The sequence below is a fragment of the Micromonas pusilla genome (genome assembly GCF_000151265.4).
Source record: "Micromonas pusilla CCMP1545 genomic scaffold MICPUCscaffold_2, whole genome shotgun sequence".
In the NCBI taxonomy this organism is placed as follows: Eukaryota; Viridiplantae; Chlorophyta; class Mamiellophyceae; order Mamiellales; family Mamiellaceae; genus Micromonas; species Micromonas pusilla.
Window position 1 is genome coordinate 430,275 of NW_003315883.1, and position 22,730 is coordinate 453,004.

The 22,730-nt window shown below is 49.5% G+C and overlaps 9 protein-coding genes across 9 annotated transcripts; 4 read left to right on the forward strand and 5 right to left on the reverse strand.

The window, feature by feature from the left end:
* Positions 1–1,042: 1,042 nt before the first annotated feature.
* MICPUCDRAFT_64134 (uncharacterized protein) lies at positions 1,043–3,949 on the reverse strand (the record flags this gene model as incomplete). The annotated part of the gene is made up of 2 exons (XM_003056254.1): positions 1,043–2,782; positions 2,918–3,949. The coding sequence occupies 2 exons, from the start codon at positions 3,947–3,949 to the stop codon at positions 1,445–1,447; spliced, it is 2,370 nt and encodes a 789-aa protein (XP_003056300.1). The 3' UTR covers positions 1,043–1,444.
* Positions 3,950–4,821: 872 nt separating this feature from the next.
* Positions 4,822–7,183, reverse strand: MICPUCDRAFT_64135 (uncharacterized protein; the record flags this gene model as incomplete). Its single annotated transcript, XM_003056255.1, has 1 exon — positions 4,822–7,183. A coding segment is annotated over one exon (2,362 nt), but the record flags the coding sequence as incomplete, so codon positions are not given.
* A 2,441-nt stretch (positions 7,184–9,624) lies between these two features.
* MICPUCDRAFT_55164 (uncharacterized protein) lies at positions 9,625–9,915 on the forward strand (the record flags this gene model as incomplete). The annotated part of the gene is made up of 1 exon (XM_003055859.1): positions 9,625–9,915. The coding sequence occupies one exon, from the start codon at positions 9,625–9,627 to the stop codon at positions 9,913–9,915; it is 291 nt and encodes a 96-aa protein (XP_003055905.1).
* A 171-nt stretch (positions 9,916–10,086) lies between these two features.
* MICPUCDRAFT_64136 (uncharacterized protein) lies at positions 10,087–10,685 on the reverse strand. Its single transcript, XM_003056256.1, is given in 2 exon segments — positions 10,087–10,291; positions 10,293–10,685. Coding segments are annotated over 2 exon segments (465 nt in total). The 5' UTR covers positions 10,652–10,685; the 3' UTR covers positions 10,087–10,185.
* Positions 10,686–12,342: 1,657 nt separating this feature from the next.
* On the forward strand, positions 12,343–12,627 carry MICPUCDRAFT_8681 (uncharacterized protein; the record flags this gene model as incomplete). Its single annotated transcript, XM_003055860.1, has 1 exon — positions 12,343–12,627. A coding segment is annotated over one exon (285 nt), but the record flags the coding sequence as incomplete, so codon positions are not given.
* A 346-nt stretch (positions 12,628–12,973) lies between these two features.
* MICPUCDRAFT_55167 (uncharacterized protein) lies at positions 12,974–14,450 on the forward strand. Its single transcript, XM_003055861.1, has 2 exons — positions 12,974–13,100; positions 13,155–14,450. Exons 1-2 carry the CDS (start codon positions 12,999–13,001, stop codon positions 13,758–13,760), a joined length of 708 nt encoding a protein of 235 aa, XP_003055907.1. The 5' UTR covers positions 12,974–12,998; the 3' UTR covers positions 13,761–14,450.
* A 1,675-nt stretch (positions 14,451–16,125) lies between these two features.
* Positions 16,126–17,746, reverse strand: MICPUCDRAFT_14383 (uncharacterized protein; the record flags this gene model as incomplete). Its single annotated transcript, XM_003056257.1, has 2 exons — positions 16,126–16,684; positions 16,770–17,746. Coding segments are annotated over 2 exons (1,536 nt in total), but the record flags the coding sequence as incomplete, so codon positions are not given.
* A 736-nt stretch (positions 17,747–18,482) lies between these two features.
* On the forward strand, positions 18,483–20,485 carry SAS6 (spindle assembly related protein SAS6). Its single transcript, XM_003055862.1, has 3 exons — positions 18,483–18,783; positions 18,845–19,639; positions 19,736–20,485. Exons 1-3 carry the CDS (start codon positions 18,571–18,573, stop codon positions 20,411–20,413), a joined length of 1,686 nt encoding a protein of 561 aa, XP_003055908.1. The 5' UTR covers positions 18,483–18,570; the 3' UTR covers positions 20,414–20,485.
* On the reverse strand, positions 19,818–22,647 carry MICPUCDRAFT_55170 (uncharacterized protein). Its single transcript, XM_003056258.1, has 4 exons — positions 22,324–22,647; positions 21,847–22,152; positions 20,977–21,708; positions 19,818–20,887 (listed from the first exon to the last, which is right to left on the reverse strand). Exons 1-4 carry the CDS (start codon positions 22,399–22,401, stop codon positions 20,585–20,587), a joined length of 1,419 nt encoding a protein of 472 aa, XP_003056304.1. The 5' UTR covers positions 22,402–22,647; the 3' UTR covers positions 19,818–20,584.
* Positions 22,648–22,730: the final 83 nt, after the last annotated feature.

Below are 22,730 nucleotides of genomic sequence, written 5' to 3' on the forward strand. Positions count from 1 at the left end.
CGCCGCCGCCCGGGGCGACTTTGCCGCCCTTCTTGGTCCTGACTTTCCCCAGTATCCGAGAGATTTGTCTCCGCACGCGCACGTTCTCGGCGGCGTAGAGCTCCTTCCCGCCTTGTATCATCGCGAGCACCAGCGCTCCGAAGATGATCAAGATGAACGCGAGTCCGCTCCAGCCGTTGTAATCGCGCACGAACAACGCGTACAACACGATCCAAATCGAGAGCAGGACGTAAAACTGCAGGCGGTCTTTGTGAATGTCCACGTACGGCTGGAAGTACGAGTGCGACGCGATGGATAACGTCGAGATCGCGACCGCGTACGGGAGCTGAAACCCGGGAAATATCATCTTGACGATCGTCACGAAAGACGTCTGAATGACCTTTCGCGAGATCTCCACGGTTTGCCAGTAATAAAACTGGTCCTCGTACGCGTCGTAGAACATCCCGAACACGCCGTCCACCGCGGGGGTGGCTAGACGGTTTTCCGGAACCATTTCTGCGCTCCCGCCGCCGTCGTTCGTGGACTTCCGCATGATGGGCTCCACGAGGACAGGCCTCGCCGACGCTTCGAATATCGACAACAACGACTTCTTCAGCGGTCGAATTTGATTCCGTCCGTGCGCGTCCTTCTCGATCCGTGACGCCTTGACGAACACCATCCCGGCCGCCGCGCGTTCTTTCCTCGCCGCGGCGTAGTGAAACATCTCAAAAAACCCGCCGTGTTCTCTAAGGGATATCGCGATATCCGTCGAGTCGCCTTGCCCGTCCAGAATGCGGACTTTGATCGAGTTCTTGAACGTGTACAGGCTGTACGCGATGAAAATCGGAAACCCAAACACGAAACACGCGATCATCGCGAACACAAAGATCAAGTTTCGGTTGTATTCGGGCGTGAAGCACTCCACGGTCATGTCCATGTTCAGCCAATGTCGCGGCGACGCGTCCGGCGGTCCGTGAACTTCGACGCAATCGAACGCCTTGAAGAGCACTGTCGCCGTGGACGGGTGAATAAACGAGATCACGAACCCGAACACCGCGTACAGCGTGAGCTGAAACGATTGCATCTCCGTGAAGCAGTCGTCCTCGGCGTCCGCCTTCTCGTCGTCCGACGCGCCGATCTCGATCAGGTGTTTACGCACTCTCCTGATCTTAAGCTTGCACTTGATCGAACTGTACTTCGACGCGATGGAGACCCCCAGCAAGAGCAGAATCGGGAATAACATCGTCACGTACATGTACCACCAGTACGTAAGGTCGCATACGTGCATTCATCAAAGCCAGGTGAGTCATCGACAAATATACGTTTGTGTCATGGATGACGAGAACGTCCGTGTCAGAGCGTCTGTGTCATTCGATATGTGAAGAAACCGACGGAAGAGTGGCTCCAGGCATGCCCAAGGGTTTCAAGCTGCACGACCTCGACATGAGCCCGAGCGTTCCCAAACTCATCGCGATGAAGAGCCCCCCGGTGGATTGGGTGCAAGGCCGCGCCGATCGTCGATCGTCGAACGCGAAGGCGAAGGCGCACGCGAAGGCCGAGCAGGCGCCAGATTGAGAGAGAAAAGAGAGCTGTAGAAGAACAACACACGACACACCGCGACAGCGTCGCGATATCGTCCGACGGAACAGACTGACTGGTACTGTATTGTAATGGAACGAACGAATACACAGGGGATGAAAGAGGGGAAACAGGCGGGAGAACCAGATAGGCCCCACCAGTACCCGAACATCGACGACCCGTCGCCATCCGTGGACGTCTCGGTGTACGAAAACTCGTCGACCATGCACTTGAACGACACCAACGCCACGATGTCGACGTTGAGGTAACTCAGTCCGTCCGTGACGTGTTTCAGCGCGGAAGGAGACAGACTGTCGTCCGCCATCGTTCCCATCTGACCCATGATTTGAATCCACCCGGTGAGGATGGAGATGACCGCTCTCGATTTTTTCGCGTCGCGGAGCTCTTGCTCCATCTCGATTCGCTTCCGCTCGCGCAGGTCGCGTTCTTCCGGGGTCAAGATCGTGATCTTCGCCGCGGAGTTTTTGTCCCCGCCCGCTCCCGCGCCGGGGAGCTTCTCCTCGTCCACGCCGGTATCGTTGAACGGATCGTTCATGGATTTGATCCCGAACGTCTTGTATAAGAACCGAAAGAGCAACGACAAGATGAACAACCCGAGGACGGAGAAGATCATAAACCGCGCGACGATGCCCGCCCGGGAAGGGCACCGCACGCACTCTCCCGTGCCGGTATCGACGTTGTAGAACCTCGCGCACTTCGAGACGACTCCTCCCCCGCAAAAAACCGCGGTCGAGAGGTACCCTTCCTTACAGAACGTCATCTGCGAGACCGAACCCGGACTCGAGCCGTTTCTCCACGAACCCTGCACCCACGAGCTCTGGGTGCCAACGTGCACGCCCGTCGTGCACGCGTCCGCTCGTCCGCAGGCGTAAATTCGCGAGCTGAAGCATTCGAACGAAGTGCAGTTGGCTGCTCCTGGGGAAACCCAGTAGCCGTCCTCGATCTCGTATTCCGCCCCGCCGAAACATACTAGGCCCTTCTTGAGTAGGCAACTATCGCAGAATTTCGCTTGCGGGTCAAAGTTGATGAAGCCCTTCACGCATATCTTACAAGTTAAGCCACCTTGGTCGTAATAAGAGCCGTATTTGCAAGGCAACGATTCGATAGGTCTATCGACCGTTTCTTTGACGGTATAGGTCGTCGTGTTCGGACTGTAACGTAAGTAGGTTCCCGTGGCGACCAGTGTAAACATGCCCGAGATGCCCAACCAGTAGAGACACCCGCAAATAAAAACACTCAGTCAAACAGATGGAAACGAACGTGTAGACCCTACATATGTAATGAAAATGGAAGAAAGAGACACAAAGGGGAGAGTGGAGGAAGAAGAATAAACCCTTACCATCCCGAGCTTGAGATCGGAAAACACCGCGCTTCCAGGGACCTTCGCCGAGTGGGTCAAGTCGTTGGTTCCGTCGATAAGGGCGATCTCGGAGGCCTTTGACGTGAACACGATTCGAAACTGTTCTCCCGATGTGACCGACCGTTGCCCCTCGCCGTCGATGACGATGACGTCGAACGTGTCGATGATCTCCCCGGGCGGGCTTCTAAAGGGCTTCAAAACTCGATCCAACGCTCGCCTCAGAGTAGCCTTCGAGACGCTACCGGTGTTCGCGATCTCGTTCGCTGACGTCTGACTCATCGCCGCGAGCGTCGAGTTCGCTTGAGCCATGGGGACAGAATCCCATAGCACCATCTCCGTGGCGTATTTTTTCCCGTACATGGCTCTATTCCCCGAGAAGACGCAATTTTGGCAGAGCACCTTTGTCCCATTCCGATTTAGATGACTCCAAAACACGCCGCCTCCGCCGACGTCCGCGGTGTTATCGTCAATCGTCGAATTCACGATCTCCCGAGCGCTGCCGCCCACGATGCCGGACAGGTTAGACGCCGCGCCTGCGATGAGCGCGTTCGTCTCGATCAAGTACGTCATGCTCGCGTCGAGAACGATCGATCCGCTGCCGCTGCCGGAGTTGACGTAGGGCGCGTCGAAATTCGCGCCGCCGCCGCTGTGCCTGGCGTAATTTCTTCGAATTCGCGAGTTCGCGATGTGCGCTCTTCCGAGGCCGCTCACGACGAGTCCACCACCGTTCGTCGCAGTGTTGTTGTCGAGCGCAGCGTTTTCGAGAACGACGTTCCCTTTAGTCACTGTCACGCCGCCGCCGCCTGTCGTGCAACTGTTCAATTTCACCTCCGACCCCCAGCCGAGGAAGACGCCCGCGCCGCTGGAAAAAATGCCTCCGCCTTGCCGAGCTTCGCACTCGTGAATCCGCGTGGACGTCATGCCAGCCGTAGCGTTCACGTCTAATGCGACCCCCCCTCCCAGTGCGTCCGCAGTGCAATTCGTGATGTTCGTGCCGTCGAAGCTCATCATTGAATTCGACTCTCCGTACGCCGCTCCGCCACTCACCGTCGCTGTGCAGACGTCCACGACGGATTGCGATACGCGAACGTACGCCGCGTCCATCACGGCGATTCCCCCGCCTGACCTCGCGCTGCAGTTTCGAATCGTGGTGTCATGCAATTTTAGCGAAGTCCTCTCCGCGAGCGCGATGCAGCCGCCGGCGCCGTACTTCGCGGTGTTACCTTCCAGTCTGCTTCCCTCGATGTGCGCCACGTACGTCAAGTCGTCCGTTTGGTCCGCGTCGAACGCGCACGACGTATCAACGCTGACTGGATTCTCATCACCAGCGGTCGGTGTCGTGACGGCGTAGTAATACGGGTAGAAGAAAATGCCGCCGCCGTGAGCGGGTTCGACGTCGGATTGCTGCTGACACACGTTATCGGTGATCACCGCGTTCACCATCCTGAACGGTTTCCTGTCCTTCAAGAGGTAGCTCGCCGGCACCATTTCATCACCGGGAACGCGAGCATACACCACTCCGCCGTTGTCATACGGTCGTGTGTACTCGTATTCATTCACCGATCGGCGTGGAACTCGATACTGCACGTAAGCGCCGGCGGCGGCGCTCATCGCCTTGTTGTCGTTGATGACCACGTCGTGCAACTCCATGACGCCCGCCTCCACGAGGTCTACCATGAATGCGCCGCCTCGAAATGCATCGTTAGTCTTGAACGTGACGTTCCCGACGCGTGCGAAGGAGCCGCCTTCGGAAGCTTGCAGAAAGACGGCGCCTCCTCTGTCGAGAGCGGTGTTTTCCGTGAAGGTGCTGTTGTGGATCGCGATCGAGGAAAACGCCGCAAGGATCGCGCCGCCATCCTTCGCGGAATTGTTGACGAACGTGCTACCGCTGATGTCATACGCCGTGGGCACAGCCGTTATGTACTCTTGCGGTTTGATGGAATCCGTGGTGGTCGTAAGAGCCAACGCCCCTCCACCTCCCTCCCACGCTTCGTTCCCATTAAACGTGACGTTCAACAAGGTCAAGCCAGCGCCCGATCCCATCGCAAAGATCGCCCCACCCATGGCTGCTGTACAACCGGTCATCCTCGAGTCGCGCATCATGACGTAAGAGGATTCTCTCAACAACATCGCCCCACCTCTATCTGTGGCTTCGCAATCGATGAAATCTGAATCCATGAACTGCACGTTCATCGCCGGGTCAGTCATTCTCATGTCTTGCCCTCCCCCATTAAAGGCGGCCCCATACAGGCCGTTGCACTCGGTAAATTTGCAGCGTTGGAACGCCACGAAGGCACTATCTACAGAAACGGCTCTATCCGCCTCCTCAAAGGTGCAGTCACGGAACGTCGCCACCATGCCTTTCTCAATTGCCACGGTCGATCTGGTGAAAGTGCAATCCTGGAAGTGCGCGATAACCGGAGGTAAGCGTGTCCATGATCCGCCCGCCCATTGTATACTACCACTCATTCCCAGCGATTGACCGCCTGTAAACGTCGAGTCGGACACCTCCAAGGTCGTCGCAAACTTGTGGTAATATCCCTTCTGCATGTAGATCTCGCGATCGCCATCACCCCCGCTCATCACAAAGTGCGCATACTGCCCTAAATCATCACATTCAAACACGGAGTTCTCGACGAAGAGCACGCTCCCCGTGACCATGTTCATGACGACACATCTGGAAGTGACGTTTTCCAGCTTCACGGTCCAGCCTTCATACATTTCTATGCCGATCGCTTGATAACTGTCGCTATCGTCGCTTCCTGATGGGAGATTTCGCTCGAGCGTGAGGTCCTTCAGCCATAACGCGTATTTACCGGTCGTGTAATCTAGGTCTCTAGGGTCGAACGTTTCGTAGTCATCGAACGCCGCGTACCCTGAAGCGCAGTGATTATCATTTTTATTCACACCGTTAACCTGTGGGAAACATAAAGGATCTTCGGACCACATCCTCGAGGCGTTGTTGAAGACGAGAGGGGCGTAAGTAGGGTCCTCATCCCGCGCTGGATAATCGTACGTCTTCTCGTTGTCCGCCACCCGGGATGATAAATTGGGATGAATACCTGTTGCATTCCATTCGCTGGCTAACCACTGAACATAACCGCCCTCAGCACCATGTGAATTATACTCCGAGCGGTTATAATCCGAGTGTATTATTTTGTCGTCATCGGGGGCTTTCGTATCACCGGGTTTTGCGTAAGTCGTGATGTTGCTCTTCAAAAAGAAGATAATATTGTCGCCTCCGCAGTCGCTGCAACTTTTATCAACAGCCTCGCCCACGATCGCCGCGTTCGGGGTGGTGCCCTGGATCATGATGGGCACGTTGAAGCGCGTCTTGAACGTTGGATTAGTATCCGTGTAGTACTTATCGTGCAGAAGGATTCTCACGCCGTAGGGACCAATGTGATTGGAGAAGTTTGCAACATCAGAACGCAGGCTTTGTTGCGCCAACAACATAGCGGCTGTCAACGTGCACGAACTGATAGCATCCGGGTGGAGTATCTTCGTGGCGCCATCATCAACGAGGCAATCTTCATGATCATAGCCATCCGGTGACGGGTGATCGAGCGAAAAATTTCCCACTTCGACGTCGAACCACGTCCCACACAGCGCGTCTCTTCCCCCCACGTTCGCGAACGGACGCTGCGTCTTCACGCACGGCACCAGCACTTCCAGAGGAGAGGTGCAATTGCAGTTCACGGCGTTATCTGCGCGCTGCGACCACGTGTTCCGCCTCTCGTGGCATCTATCCGCGGTGCACGAGGGGATCGAGCACCGCTGTTTCGCGTCGTCGTTGTCGTCGGCGAATCCGTCGAGAATGCACGACGCTCCCGCGTAGCCGTAGGGCGGTTCCATGGTCCCACGCACGCGGCACTCGTCAAGGCACGGCCGCCCGGCGTAGTCGCGCTTCATGGCCCCCACGTAGTCCCAGTGCGTCGAGCTGCACGTGCAGTCGTCCTCGGGCCACTGAGACGGCAAAATCATGTCCGGCAGCGCGGTGTTATCCACGAGTACCTTCGCTATTCCGTTGACGTCGCGGTGGCATTCGCTCTCGCGCCACTCGTACAATTTCGAGTTATTCCCCAATTTCGTGCACGCGTCTTCCGAGATGGACACGGAGATGCAATCCCGCTTGTTGACGTCCAAGGGGTTTGTCGAATTCGGATGCGCGACGAGCGCTTCCCTGCAGAAGAACTCGGCGTCGACGCACGCGTCGCACACGGTGCCGGCGGGGACGTTCCACATCGGCGCGCCATTCAGTCCGTCTCTCTTCACGCAGCATCCCGTTCCGCGCGCGTCGTGACCCGCGATGCCTTGCTCCGTTTGCAGTCGCGAGTAATCGTTGTAGATCTTAGGCCAACCACCGTCGGTCGAGTTTTTCTTGAGATTCTGCCAAGTGGCTTCATCCACGGAGTCACACGTCACGTTGGTGTGAAACACAGAGACGCAGTCTCTCTTGGTCAGGTTCAAATAGCCTCCGCTGTCTACGTGCTCGCGACAGAAGAAGTGGACTCGATCGCATTCGTCGCAGTTATTCACGTCGTACCCCAGGACGCAGAGTCCGCTGTCGGCGCTCGGGGCGTTGTCCACGCCGTAGATCCCTTCCTGCTTCACGGCGTCCGCGAGCGAGAGGAGGCACGCGAACGTCGCGAGCGTCATCGCGAGCGTGCTCGCGAACGCGCGGCGTCGCGTCGGCGGAACATCGCGTCGACGCGGCATAGAGAACGAATTGGATTTGGATTGGTGCTTGCGAATGCGACGCGGCCCCCGGCGGACCGCGCGGCGTCGCTCCGCGGTGTCCGCGTGTCCGCGCGCTCGCGACCGCGCGCGAAGAAAATCGCGACCGCGCGCGAGAACTCGACCGACGCGCGCGGCGCGTGAGCGATGTCCGCCCTCGCTCCGCGCCGTGGGTGCGCGCTCGCGGGAGGCGCGGCCGGATCGATACTGCGGTCGAGCGAGCCCCGCTCTCTATTACTCGTAGTTTGTGTAAAATACGTACCCCTTGTACACGTACGTGTACGCGCTTATTCCGCGCTTCGAAGATAGATACCTTCGTACCTTCGAAGGTACGAAAGTACTTTCGAAAGTAGATATCTACCTTCATAAACTATGATATCATATAATATGGAGGTACTTTCGTATGATACTTTCGTACGAAAGTACGAAAGTACGAAAGTACTTTCGTACCTTCGTAGTTGTACGTGTACAACGTTACAGTATGTACGTGTACTATGTAGCTATCATTACCTTCGAAGGTACGAAAGTACGAAAGTACTTGAAAGTACTTTCGTACCTTCGTAGTTAAGGTAGTCCTCTACGTAATTCGAAAAAATCCACCTAAAAACGTACTCGTGACTAAAAACACGTGCAAAAGTGTACGCGCGAACACCCGCGCGCGAAACCTATCTCCTCCGCGCGCGATGCACGTCTGCGCGCGAAACTTTGCACGATTACAGTTCTAAGGCATGCGCACAATGATACGCTGGGGTTTTTTGACTTTCGCGCGCGTCGCGAAGAAATCGCAGATCTTGCCCGAAATCGCGATTCGCGACGTTTGCGTACCCCTCTCGCGACAGAGAGCATGAACGCAAAATCCCCGGCGCAGGAAGTTCGGCGTTGAAGCCCGGAACGCGATGGTGCAAAAGAAAATCCGTTTAGATCTCATTCGAGGAAGGAGATAGGTTTCGTGCGCGGGTGTTCGCGCGTACACGTTTGTACGTGTTTTTTTGTCACGAGTACGTTTTTTAGGTGAATTTTTTCGAATTACGTAGAGGACTGACTACCTTTAGTATCTACTGTATCCCTACAATCGAATATCGCGAGGGGCAACTCGGGATCGATGACTAAATAGTCATACGCGTATGGGCAAATCCCGTGCTCGTATGGGCAATCAGTCGTAGATTGTGCTCGTATCGGCAATCAGTCGTAGATTAATACGTGCTCAAGTGTTGTGAAGGATCGACTTATTTGGGGGGCTTACTTTATCGGTCGATCGACCATTGAAACTTGTATGAGTATTTTTTACTCCAAGGGGGGGAAGTGAGCTTGCGAGCACGGGCGCCGAAAACACAACTGTTAGGAGTTTGACGGGTCTCGGGTGTGCGAGCACGGTAAGGTGCGAGCGACAAAAGTGCGTCAGTTGGCAATTTGCGAGCTCAGCCGGCAGCGAAGCAGTTGTAAATGTATCGGATTTAGCAGAAAATTTGTGAGGGTGTCTTCCACATTTGATGGAGTCACCACGTGAAAGAGCGCGTCGCTCCGTTTCATTTTATGCCTTCGCGGGCGACGTCCGCGGCGTTTGTGACTACCTGTAAGCGCGGACGAGTAACTGTACACGTACATGTACGTTTGCTACGTAGGCCGGAGGTGTGACATTAGCGGCAAATAGAAAACGAGAATTCTCGTTTGACCCTAAACCCTAAACTCGTACAGTATGATAATATCTATTTCCGGAAGTACACGTACGGAAGTACAGTCAGACAGTACGTTGTAGATACTAGCTAAACTAGTACAGTATTCTATTTTCGTACTTTCGTACTGTAGTTGTACAGGTACGTGTACAGCTGTACACGGAGTGTAGGCAACGAAGCGTATTGATGTCCACTCCGAAGATTTTGCGGCGCGCGCAGGTCTCGCGCTAGCTCTGCCTAGTGTTGTCGATACTCTCCGGGATATAATGTATGTGAATGATGCTTACGCCCAGAACACAGGCGTCATTTACAACTGCGGTGGTAAGTGAATTTCAAGTTAAAACAAGTTCTGGCGTGTTAGCACTCCACAATTTCTTAAGCACTTGTGTAAATTTTGCAGATTGCGGATCTGAAGTGATGTTACGCCCGGGTGATATTGTGATCTGTCGTGAATGCGGCTATCGTATACTGTATAAGAAGCGCACGAAGCAGAGTGCGTTTACATTGTTATGTTCTCGATCACACGATGATATTTTCTCTGCAGTTGTCCAGTTTGAAGCACGATAAAAGTAACGTGAACAACAGAACCTTGAGGTCGACGTTTTAATTAACGCCGTCATGAAGAGAATCCCTACTGAAAAAATGCATTGGAGAGGAGTTTTAGGGTGAATCTTGGGGGGGGGGATGTTCGAACTTCTGAAAAGATAAGCGTTGTTTGCCTTGTGGATATCTCATGGTAACAGCGCTTCTACTATTCTTTATTATACCTACACACATTTCCAAAACTCCCACAAGAACCAAGGACAAGTCTACACATCCTGCACATATGATAACATGCTAAGCATCAGATGCGCATCTTGGAGAGTTAACAAAAAATGATTGGCTTTCATCCATCATTTGCACAGCCCTCATCCTTCCATTTGTGCCCACAAGAGACACACTGAAAAAAAAGTGACATTCCCTCGGACGTGGTCAATGAAAAAAACACAGCATCTGCATTTTCGCACCTAGAACAACGGACATGGGAAGAGCGAGGCAAGGTTGGGTCTGTGCGTACATCCTGTATAACAGTGGTCGTTTCAGCAGCCGTGTGGTGGACTAAGTGGCGAAAAACGCAGTGATCGTCAGCCTCTACTTGGAAGTCGCAGTTACGGCATGCATATATCAACTTCTTGAGGGCGCGGTCTTCCTTTGGGTAAAGCAGATCGTTACTGTTTGGACAGAAACGCAACCTTACTGCTCCGGGCCGTTCACGGTTGACAAAAGCGCCACTTTCGATTCCAGTTGCTTTTGAGTCGGACATCGGTTTCCGACAAGGCGGGATAGAACTTGCTCGCCTAGATGCGTTATGAACACGGCGAATAAACTCTTCGAAGTTTTGCTCTTTGCTTGACCTCTGCTTGAAGTAAGTTACTTACTGTATGTACTTCCGGAAATAGAATACCTTCGAAGGTAACGCGTTGTCTGTCGTACGTGTACACGTACAGTACTGTACAACGTACTGTACGTGTAGCGGACGAAGACCAAAACCGAAGCCCGGACTTTCAAGTACGGAAGTACTTTCGTACTTCCGGAAGTACGTGTACAGCTGTACACGTACATACGTGTACAGTAAAACGTGTACAACGTTGACTCAACGTTGTACTTCCCGAAGTACACGTTTATACACGTACGTTACACGTACGTGACTCGTACGTGTACAGCTGTACACGTACGTGTACGTGTACGTGTATCTATGTTGTACTTCCGGAAATAGATACTGTACTGTATCTATCTTCGTACGAAAGTACGTCGGAAGTTCCTTCGAAGATGTACACGTACACACGTAGAAAGTACCTTCTGAAGGTACCTTCGAAGGTACCTTCGAAGGTACACGTGTACACAGCTACACACTACACACGTACACGTGTACCTGTACGTGTACACTACATGTACGTGTAGTTGTACACGTGTAGTGCCATACTGCAATACAACGCACCGTACTTCTACAACTGTTGTACAGTGTGTAGCTGTGTACTGTGTAGTGTGTACAGCTATAAAGTTGTACTTTCGTACAAAGATGATACAATAACGCGTTGTACGAAGGTACTCACAGCAACTACGTGTACAACGTTGTGGTCATTGATATGATAGCCCTACAGTATGATAAAGGCTACGTGTACGTGTACACGTAGCCCTATCTATTTTATCAGTTTATAATTTATCAATTCTTCATTCGTAATGTACGGAAGTACAGTACTTTAAAGTTTATCCCCTGCGTGTGTGCAGTACGTGTAGATTTGATTACACAAAAACTGAGCTCTAACCCATCCCATGCGTATACAGCTATACACGTAGTGTCGTCGTGTACCTTCGAAGGTACTTTCGTACTTTCGTACTTTCGAAAGTATTTTCGTACCTTCGTACGAAGGTACTTCCGTCCGCAGTATCTTCGAAGGTATCGGTATCATCTTGTCTACCTTCGAAGGTTGAATAGCTAGCTAGTTACGAAGGTAGCTAGCGTCGTACTCGTAGAAATAGTTGTTTTATGTACACTTGTAAATTGTCTTTTACAGTACGTGTACAGTAATGCTGTACAGTGCGTGTACGTGTACGTGTACAGTACAGCTTTTTTTTTTACTAGATTTGCCCGGATGGGTTAGAGCTGAGTCTTTTTGTACACGTAGCCCTACTGTACGTGTAATCTGATCTACACACAGCTGTACATATACGTACGAAGGTACGAAAGTACTTTCGTACTTCCGTACTTCCGTACTTCCGTACTTCCGAACTTCCGAACTTTCGTACATACAGTAGTTGTAGTCTAGCTTGTAGGTAAGATATTTTATGAAGGTACACGTGTAGTTCATGTACTGCACCCGTACTGTACTGTACAACCACACGTACAGTGCACGTACGTGTACACGTACAGCAAGTTGTTTATCTTCGTTCATAAAACAACTTCGAGGAACACGTATTTTTACCTTTTTTTTCCATTCCTCTAGACAGTGGGGAATTCCACGGGGTACTCTTCTCGCAGGTGCTCCGGGAACTGGGAAGTCCCTTTTGGCTCGTGCAATTGCGGGTGAATCAAATGTCCCCTTCATCCAGTGTTCAACGGCAAACTTCGTTGAAATGTTCGTAGGTGTTGGAGCAAAACGCGCACGCGAACTTTTCCAAGTGGCACGAGAAAATCAACCATGCATCATATTTATAGATGAGATTGATGCGGTTGGTAAGCAGCGTGGAGGTGGAGGTTTCCCAAGTAACGACGAAAGAGAGCAAACCATAAACCAACTTGGATAAAAATGGGTTATATGTACGTGTACTCGTACGTGTTCACGTACGTGTAGTGTACGAAGTTTTAGTTGACGTGTACAGTACAGTAAAACTTAGCCCTACAGTAGCTGTAGACTGTCATATGGCTAGGTTAGTGCTAGGTTTATTTCATAATAGTCTACTGTACTGTACACGTAGCCCTAGCCCTATGTACGTGTACAGTATTTACTACCTTCGAAGGTATGTAGCTATGTACTTTCGAAAGTACTTTCGAAAGTACGAAAGTACAGTACATTGTAGCTAGTCTATGTACAGTCTATCAACAAGATGGGTCTAATATGCTGCTGTTTCCTCCAGTGTTTGCGGAATCCAGCCCAGCAAAGTATCCAGCAATGTTTTATAAAATTATTGATGATGATCTCAATGATTTGACGTCCTTGTCATTTTCCGAGCTGCGGAGAAAAGGGTTGGAGTTTCAGCCACCCGCTATCTTGGTGCGTAACCAACACAACACTGTGAGCAGTCCTTAAACTTTATTTACGTAACAGGCCCGGCGCTCCAACTCAGATACCCCTAAATTCCATGCACCGGAAACTTGCGCGAGTATCTTAACATGTACCATCGCAAGGACGCGGAAACGTATACGGATTTCCTCGTGGCCTCGAGATTCGACATACTGCAAGGAAAACAGCAACAATTTGCTTTCTCAGAAATTATCGCAAAAAGTACGAAAGGTGACTAACTTTGGTGTCAGACAGTCTGTACACAAAGTTGCTCGGCAGAAAGGAATATCTTCAGGACGCACATATACCTCACGGTATCGTGGAGTGCATCAGACATTCCCCACTCGTCGCTGGGAAGCACAGTTCAGACGAAACGGTAAACCAACTTCTCTAGGTTGCTTTGATCGAGAAGAAGAAGCAGCAAGGGCGTATGACCGGATGATGGTGTGGTGTGAACTCCACGTATGCGAAAATAGGGTCGCTCCAAAAAGCGGATTGAAGCCTGGATTTGCATCTCTGCCATTGAATTTTGATTGTGGCGAATACGAAAATGACTATGAGGGATTGAGAAAAATGACTCAGGATGAACTGGTTCAAAACCTGAGAAGACAGGGACGACTGCAGGCAACTACAAATAACTTCGGTGGATAGTGCATGACATACTTTCGATAGTCTATATATGATATGATGTACACACTCTCTCTGCGACATTTACAACTTCTTCACACACTGTGATATTCCGGGTTTGAGTTTTTCCTTCGAAGGTAGCACTACCTGAACCTTTTACAACGGTGACGTCTACCCACAGCCATAAGAAGAGCAAAACCCGTGGAACTCTGAAAGATCTTGTTCTAGTTTCTAGTCTAAGCAGCCATTCATGGGGACAGGAATATAAGAACACCAATACACTGGCCAGAGTCTGTAAAAATCGCATTTCCGAACGATTAAAAGTTATCATGGAGGGAGTTCTATCCCTGCCCTGGTTTCTGCCGTCTAAACAATTCGGCCACTATCTCAGCAACACTTGCGTTTGTCAGGGTTTTCTCGCAGGAGACGTCGTGCACCTCAGAATAGTTTGGCACTGTATCATAACCAAAATTATCGTCTCCTTGAAATGAACAGGCAAATTTACCCTGATCAAACCCTGTGCTCCTGATTCGACTGACGACATCCTTATAACGATGCTGTCCAGGTACAAGTTTTCGCTGAGAAACTGGTTGATTCAGCAGTGAGAGAACTTGAGTGACTGAGGGATGTAAAAGTGGAAAGAGTGCCTTGCGCAGCGATGGGAATAATGAAGAAAAAGTCCCCTCTTCGCGTGTCAAAAACTTCTTGATGTGGTGCCGCTCTTTGGGTGCCTCGAAACACGCAGGACAATTCTCATTTATCACTGGAAGCCTGTTGGTGTACGAAAAGTCGCGCAGCTGACGTTCTCGGCAATATATACCGGGACGAATCACGGTTAAATCCCCTTCGTCAACCGAGTGCAAGAGTCAAAAATAAATTATTTACTTCTTCACATTCTCCCGGAATCTAATCGTCACAGGAACATCTAACGAGTGCTTGTTTTTTGCCTTACCACATACGAAGCCTTCATGGTCCGCAGAACCCCATTGTGCATAGCTGACATGAAGAAACTTTCAACTATGTCATCGAGGTGTTGCGCAAGAACCAACTTGTTGTAGCCATGTTGTCGCATACACGTGTAAAGCGCACCACGTTTCATGCGCGCACAGAAAGCACAGATGCTGTCACCAGACATGTGCTTTGTAGCCATGTCCATGATATTCTCCTCAATGTAATGGTACTTTACCCCTAAAGAATCTAAATACGCAACAAGAGGTCGAGGATTGTAGGCCTCTGTGCCCGGGTCTATAGTGCAACAGAACAATTCAAATGTTCCTGGTGGGTATCTGCGCTGTAATGCTTTAAGAATGTGTAGCATTGCCATACTATCCTTCCCTCCAGAGAGGCCAAGGAGAACTCGATCACCAGAATCGATCATATTCCACTGGGAAACTGCTTTACTAACTAGGCTCAGTAGCTTGGGGGGAGGCTCGGCGAATTTGTTTTGCATTTGAACTTCGCTGTGGATGTCACCTGAGAGATCTAGGTCACACGTATTTACTCCCGATAGAACGGCATTGCCATCTCTAGAATCACTGTCGTCCGCGTCTTGAATTGAACTTAGCGGTGGCTGTCGATCACAAGCTGAACCCACACTACTTGACTCGACACCTTCGCTGGTATTCCTCAACATGTGAATTTCCTCTTTCGTGGAAATTCTAGATGTAAGGATAGCCGACATAATGCGTTGCCTTGCAAAACCACCGTGAAGACCGCATGTGCCTGATTTTCCATATAGTGGATATTTTTTGCTAGCCATTCGAGGTGTATCTTCCTGAACCTCAAAACCTGCGTTCCGTTCAAAAGGATGATAGCCTCCCCGAAAACTAGTCTCATCGGATAGTGCACCGCTATCCTCCCTGAAATATCGAGGGCAAAGTGCTCCTTGAAGCTCACCGGGCGAGGGTTGCTGTGACAGAGGAAAATGCGAGTAGTTTTTATATTCTTGACATTTTTTGACATGGTAAGTTGCCTTCGAGAGAAGTTCAGACGCCTCTGATGGAAACATGAACCACCGAAAAGATTTTGCTGCAAACTCACTCGATACTGGAAGCCCACTTTTCGCCCGGTCACCACGACTGACAGATTTCAATCTAACTGCAGCCGTGTGCCTTTGATCACTGATGAAGAGCATACGACCCTCATATTCTGTGCTCAGCTCACCAACTTCCAAACACTTTAGCGGGTTTTCTTGACCGCAGTGCTTCAACAATTCTATTCCGGCCCTCAGTTGTGAACGAAGTGATATCTCATAAAGAAATTCCGGTGGGGATCCTGACCGTCTAGGCCCATCATAAGTTGGAATCGTAGAAAGTTTATCTCTATCATATACTGCGGGAAAGTGCATGTGAGCCAACCATTTTCGTTCTGGAAAAGACTTTACCCGGGCTTTGTGGCGCCAAATACCAGACTTCGCATCCAATCGATAAAGTGGCAGCAAGCGCCAACCATGGTTTGCAACTGCTTGCAGCGCAGCCAGTGTATAATCAACCTCAGCTCTTGACGTGAAGTAAGTCAAACTCAACCGGACAAATCCTGGACGCATTACTTCAGTCTGCTCCAAAAGTATTTTCTCTAAAGCAAATGATTTAGCATCATCGATTCCAAGCAAGTGGAGGGCATACGGTCCAGCACACGCACATCCACCTCGCGTCTGGATACCAAATACGTCATTCAGTAGAGCACAAACGAAGCTGGTGTGAAGAAATCGGCTACAACCCTTTGAATCTGCTGGGCACCGAATTAGAAAAGAGATGATTGGCAACCGATCAGGGGGTTCCAGAGCATCCATGCGCATACATGAACTGCGTAAGGTTGAGCATAATACCGCAATGTTTGGATTCTGGGATAAAGATGTGTAGATCCGTCTGCATAAATCACTCTCAGATTTCTTTATGATACTGCAACCAACGGCGTTTTTTACCTGGAATGCAAGGCCAGCCCTTATGCTTCCCAGAGGGTACAATCCAAAGGTTATCCACCAGGGAGCAGTCAGTTTTTCATGGACTCAGAAAACAGCGCAGTTATGTCAACAGAAGGAAAATATGTGTTCTATTCCCTACCACGATGTCTTGTGTGCCACCTTCTTCTCGTTCACATCGATTAGAAATGTATCGATGATCTTTTCTAGTTACAAAAAAAATACTTCCACCTCCTGGTTCTGTGGGTATTTTGTTGGTAAACAACGAACGCTTAGCCACAAGAACACCAGGTGAACCTGGGCCGCCTGGGAGTTTATGGGGGGAGAGAAATATCGCATCTTTGTATACATAAGGATTAAGGGTTCCATCAGGAAAAAATCTCACAGGGTTCATGTCAACTTGTAAATACGATGCAGCAGTAGCATAGTCCCAAAAAGCAAGTGCACCAGCACGGTGAAGATCCTCTGTTATACCGTCGACATCAGCGACTACACCAGTAACGTTGGAAGCGGCTGAAAATGATCCAATGATGAGTGAGTGCGAGGCATGCGCTTGAAGCTCTTTTCGTAAGATCTGACGGTCAATTGTACCATCTGGCCTCTCTGGAATGCAAACTATTTTGGCATTAGATTCTCTCCAGGGAAGAATATTTGAGTGGTGCTCATGCGGGCCCAGAATGACTACAGGCATTGATGTCTGTGGTGCTTCAGATGGAACAGGAAGGTGGATACCCAGGATAAGGACAAGTTTATTGACTGCGCCTGTTGTGCCGCTGCCCGCAAAAACAACAACGTCAGCATGTCGATCTGAGTAGCCAACTCTTGCGTTGCATGACTGTGCTATTATCTGACGAGCCTCCTGACGGAAACACGTAGACTGAAGACCACTCACACTGGTTGTCGTGTGCGTGTTTGCATAGGTGGGAAGCACCTCGGCTTGCACGTAATTTTCAACTGCAGTCAGCGCTCGACCTGATGCGGCCCAATCCGCGTATATCATGCCTTTACGACCGAATGGTCCATCAAAAAAACTCCCATGACCTATCACAGAACGGCGAACGTTAGCTAGAACCTCCGATGAAAACGACATGACTATTGCGCAGCATCGATAGTTAGAGGAGAGAGCAACTAGTGGTTTTTCCTTCTCGTACAAGTTGTAGACGAGGTGCGCTAATTCGCGGCTAAAGGGCGTAGGCCAGTACGTGTACGTACAATAAACGTACAATAAACGTACAGTACACGTAGTGTACTGAACCTTCAAGGTACAACGTACAGCACATAGAATCCCTTCGTACGAAAAAAACCCCCGTTCCGACCAAACTGTAAGATATGCAGGCTACGGGCATTTAGTCAGAGACGTCCTATGAACATTTACCGCTGAGAAGTACTTTCGTACGAAAGTACGAAAGTACTTTCGAAAATAGATATCTATTTTGAGTACGAAAGTACGAAAGTACTTTCGAAAGTACGAAAGTACTTTCGAAAGTACACGTACGTTGTACTTTCAAAGTACGAAAGTAAGTTGTTACTTTCGTACGAAAGTACGAAAGTACTTTCGAAAGTACTTTCGAAAGTACTTTCGAGAGTACTTTCGTACGAAGGTAGGACTCACGTAGGGCTACGTGACTGCTACGTGTACACGTGTACGTGTACTGTAGGGTTCAAGCTCCGTCAATTCACGCTAATTCAGGCGTACAGTAGGCCAGTGTACGTGTACTATACGTACTGTACACGTACACGTAGCCGGAATAAACAAGTTGTACACGTACGGACGTTCATGTTGAAATTTAATTTGAAATTTGAATCCTCTCATTGTTCCCGTCGACTGCTTCTTGGCCGGCGCACAGGGACTAACGCTTGCGGTTCGGATTATTAATAGCGTCAATCTGCCACAAAAGTAGTAGAGCTTACCCGATGACGGGCGCAGACAAAGCGTTCGAAACTCTTTCGCCGAACGTTGTTGTGGATGGTCCGTCTTCACGGTTGACGAGCAACGATGAGAATGCTACGATACTCTTCCATGAATTCGTGCCTGTCTGTGTTAGGGAACGTGCTAATAGCTCGGAACACGTAGAAAATCTGAAAATTCGGATTGCGTTTGGGTTCAACAAGCAGAAACAAAATAAGGTGCGGGCCAACAAGAACTTGTTTCTGCTTTCAAAAATGAGTTTCGCTCTTTTTGTCACAGGTTCTTCGCATTCAGGTGACAAACGACTCAGATCCGTTCTTCTTTCACCACACTGAAGTGTCCGAGGAGGATTACAAGTCAATCAAGGTTGAACAATCTATCCTCGTCGAGTTTTTACAATTTCCGCACAAACTCATTGAGTTGCTGGGAGAGTGCACCAAAAGTTATCATGATGGGAAGCCACCTTTCTTGGCAGTGTTGAGAGTTGGAAGTGGGGGCTCAAGCCTGGACTCTAGTTTGGGAGTGATCGAAACCAATCAATTTAAGCGTTTATCTCACATTTCTTTGAATTTGAAGCACGGCGATTCAGCCGCTGTAAAAGAGTACCTAGCTGGTCGTCTGCTCGATGTGCAGGCCGAGCGAGACAGCTGGCTGCAGGCACACGGTGCTGTCACCTCAGAGTTGATTTCAGTGCGTGGCGATCTGGAATCTACCAGAGCAGATTTGTTTGCGGAAAGAGATGCATGCGGACGCAGAGATAATCACACACAGGCCCGCCTTGATGAACTTGCTGCACGTCTGAAGTTGGCAGCAGTGGAGGAGTTGACAAACACAAAAACCCGCTTAGAGGGTGAATTCAGTGCAGCAGAAGCTGGCATGCGCAGTGCAATAGAGGCGCTGACCTGCAGAAACAAGGAATTGGAGTCTCGTGCCGGTGATCTCATCCAAACGAAATACAAACTCGATAGCAATCTTTCAGAGATTACTTCGCGTCTCAATACAACTGATGCAGAGCTCAAAGCAGCGAAGGCTGAACTTGAGAACCTAAGAGCTGACAAAAACTATCTCGAAAAGGTATCAAAAGACGCGCGCACTTTTTTTTCCTACATGCATGTGACAATTATATTAGAGTTCATGGGACAAAGTTAATACTTGTTTTGCTGTATGCAGGAGTTGCAGGCTCACGAAACCAGAAATGCTCGAGACGGCTCACGTGTTGAATGGCTAGAAACCCAGTTGAAAGATAGGGACGAGCTTATAAATGTCCTGAAGGGCAAGCTCGATGGTAATATTTCGCACAACTTATCCATGGAACATGCGCTGGACGATGCGCGTGTAGCTGTAACCAGGGCTGAGGATCGACTCTCTGCCAGCGCTTGTGAAATTCGAAAGGGGAACCATATTATTGAGCGACTTCAAGCTGAACTTCGTTCTGCCAAAGCAAAAGCAAAATTGAAGTCAACTGTTATTTCTCAGCAGGAAATCGTATTGAACGAACGGCAGGGTGCGCTCGATAATCACGCACGTAAACACGACGAGCTTACACATGAATTGGAAATCGCAAACCGTGAGATGCAAGTTCTGAGAGCACAGGTCAAAAGCCAGAATAAGAAACTTGAAGAGAGCCAAGCACTCCTAGTCAGCAATCAACAAATGATTCAATGGCTCAACAGCCAAGTCAATGAGGCTCATCTAACGCAATTAGGAAACATCTCAAGGCAAAACTATAATCCCTCACTAAGACTGCCGACTATAAAACCAAGTGACTTCAACGTGGTTCGTCCGGGTAAGTCAGAAGCGCTAACTTTCAACAGCAAGCGAGGAAGTGTTGCAAGTGGAGCAATATGAAATGTTATCGGAGCAGTGTAAACAGGACTAGCTATCGATATCACGTTTGATTATGAAGAAAACCCTGCTGTCAAACGTCCTGTCCTATTTTGTGGCATACAACATTTCTACCAATACTCCTTTTTGCTTTGGTCTAGTATTTCTGTGAAATACAGATGTTTCCTATTTCTTCTACATTTCGTGGTTTGGGTTCGTGTAACTAAAGTTCATCATACTTTTGCTGAATGAAGCAGTGATACCAAGTGATCCGGGAACTAAGCTCGTGTCTTCCGTGTCTGCGTGAGCTAGCCCTCGGCCACCATAAATGTAGTACCACTTCAGCGTTAAGTCACTGTTTTTCTTTGAAGCTTCAAGGTTCTGAACATCTGCACTGCGAATGAAAAGTTTTCGAAAGTCTATACCACCGTGGAAATAAGTTCTATAAAACACATCTCCTTCAACGCTTCTCGATTCCCTTGTGATATGAAATTCTCCCTTTCGCAAGGAAATTCAAAAACAAAAAAATCAAGTCATACAAAAATGATGAGGCACTCGCGGCGTAACTTAAATTTAACGACTTTTACCTCGATCATCGACTTCGCGTACTCGTCGAACACGACAGCTGGCATCCATGTATTTGACACAGGACGATACCAATGCTCAGGTTCGAGGAAATTCAATGTTTTAGTGAGTTCGTCTGAGATGCAATTGCTTTTCGACTTCGCCGAGTTGTTTCTCAACCAAACATGTAGCCTACTCTTGTAACAGCTGACTTGCTTGCTTTCCAGAGCTTCATCGAAAGTGTTTTTCATATTTCTTTGATACCATTCGCTGACGATGCGCCACAAAAAGATCGCGCGCAGATGAAGATACTCTGGATTTTCGTTCACCTGACGCTGAAGCTCGGGTAGCAAGATCGACTGTGCAGGCAAAAGGGTCAGAAGAGAATAAAACAAGTGCTTATGATCTGGACTTGCCTTGAATAACTCATCTGCTTTTCTTTGTGTCGTCACATCAGAACTTTGGCAAAGTGTGCGCACATCCTCGTCCGGCGCCCGCGTCTCATATTCCCATTCTTTAGCATTCGTATAATAGAGTGCCTCTTGTTTCACAAGCAGTCTCGCGCTCAGGACATGAAACGATGAAACATTTTTCTTCTCGCACTTACTCCGATGCATTACATCTGTTCTCCCTTGCTTAGATTTATATCCTCTACTCCCAGATGACGACTGCCAGACCTCGGCTATATCTGGAACAATCCACTGGCGAAATGAATGACAGATTTGAATATCTCTTGTACCGATTGAACCATATAACTCACCCCAGAACAAGCTTCCCAAAGTTTAAGGTCACTCATGAAAGGTGGTGAAAGCCACCCGGCGTACTATTCGAGCATCCGAGCATACGAGCATCCGAGTAAAGTCGTCTGGCATTTAAAAAGAATATCTCCTTACAATAGGGTGATCTGGGTGTAGAAGCCGAGCTGCGGTTTTCTTCAATGACAGGTCAGCCTCGAGCATGATTCTTCCTACTTCAGTGTGACCAATATTACGCTCGACAACCCGATCAGACTCTGTTGGATTCAGGTTGACCCAAAAGCTCTCTGATGGGTGAGAGAGCCATACAAAAAATGTTTCGGAAAGATTATTCAAAAGATCGCTAGAAGCCCTGGGAACATACGCTGACGTTAGCTTTGACCCTTGTTGCACGTTGACAGGTCTGTCAAAATGCAAATCAAAGGTCGCAAGAGGTAACACCACCTGAAAAAGAGCTTCTAATTAGTGTGGGCATACACCTCTGATAAAAGGAAACGTAGTCGGGGATCTCGTAAAGACAACTGCCTGACATGACGAAGCAACGCAAGAAAATAGAATCACGTGAACTTCAAATAGTCTGCTTAAAAAAATTTTGTCGCGAGAATACGGAGTTACCTTGCATTCCTGATGTTCAACACATCCAGAAATGACGCTCATGCCAACAGCAGACATATCTATCCCGCACACAGACATCGAATCGTCAAGCCATGGTCCGTCTCCAGCAGCTGGAGTGGTATAAATCCAACAAGGCCATTGAATATATTTAGAGCAGTGAAAAACGAAAGAGGTCAAAGCCGCGACGAGCAAAGCTTCCCGCCGTGCACAAGATAGAACAAGCATGTATGTATGTAAGCTGTCCGCCTGGAATACGAAGAATAAGTGAGAGGCTCCGCTATCTTCAGATATCACGGACACTGGTGCGTGTCGTCCACTGTTTTGACTGTCGAGAAAAATAAATGCGGAGAAAGAGTTCGTCCGGCTATCCGGTGACCTGGAAGTACGTGTACTTTCGTACGAAAGTA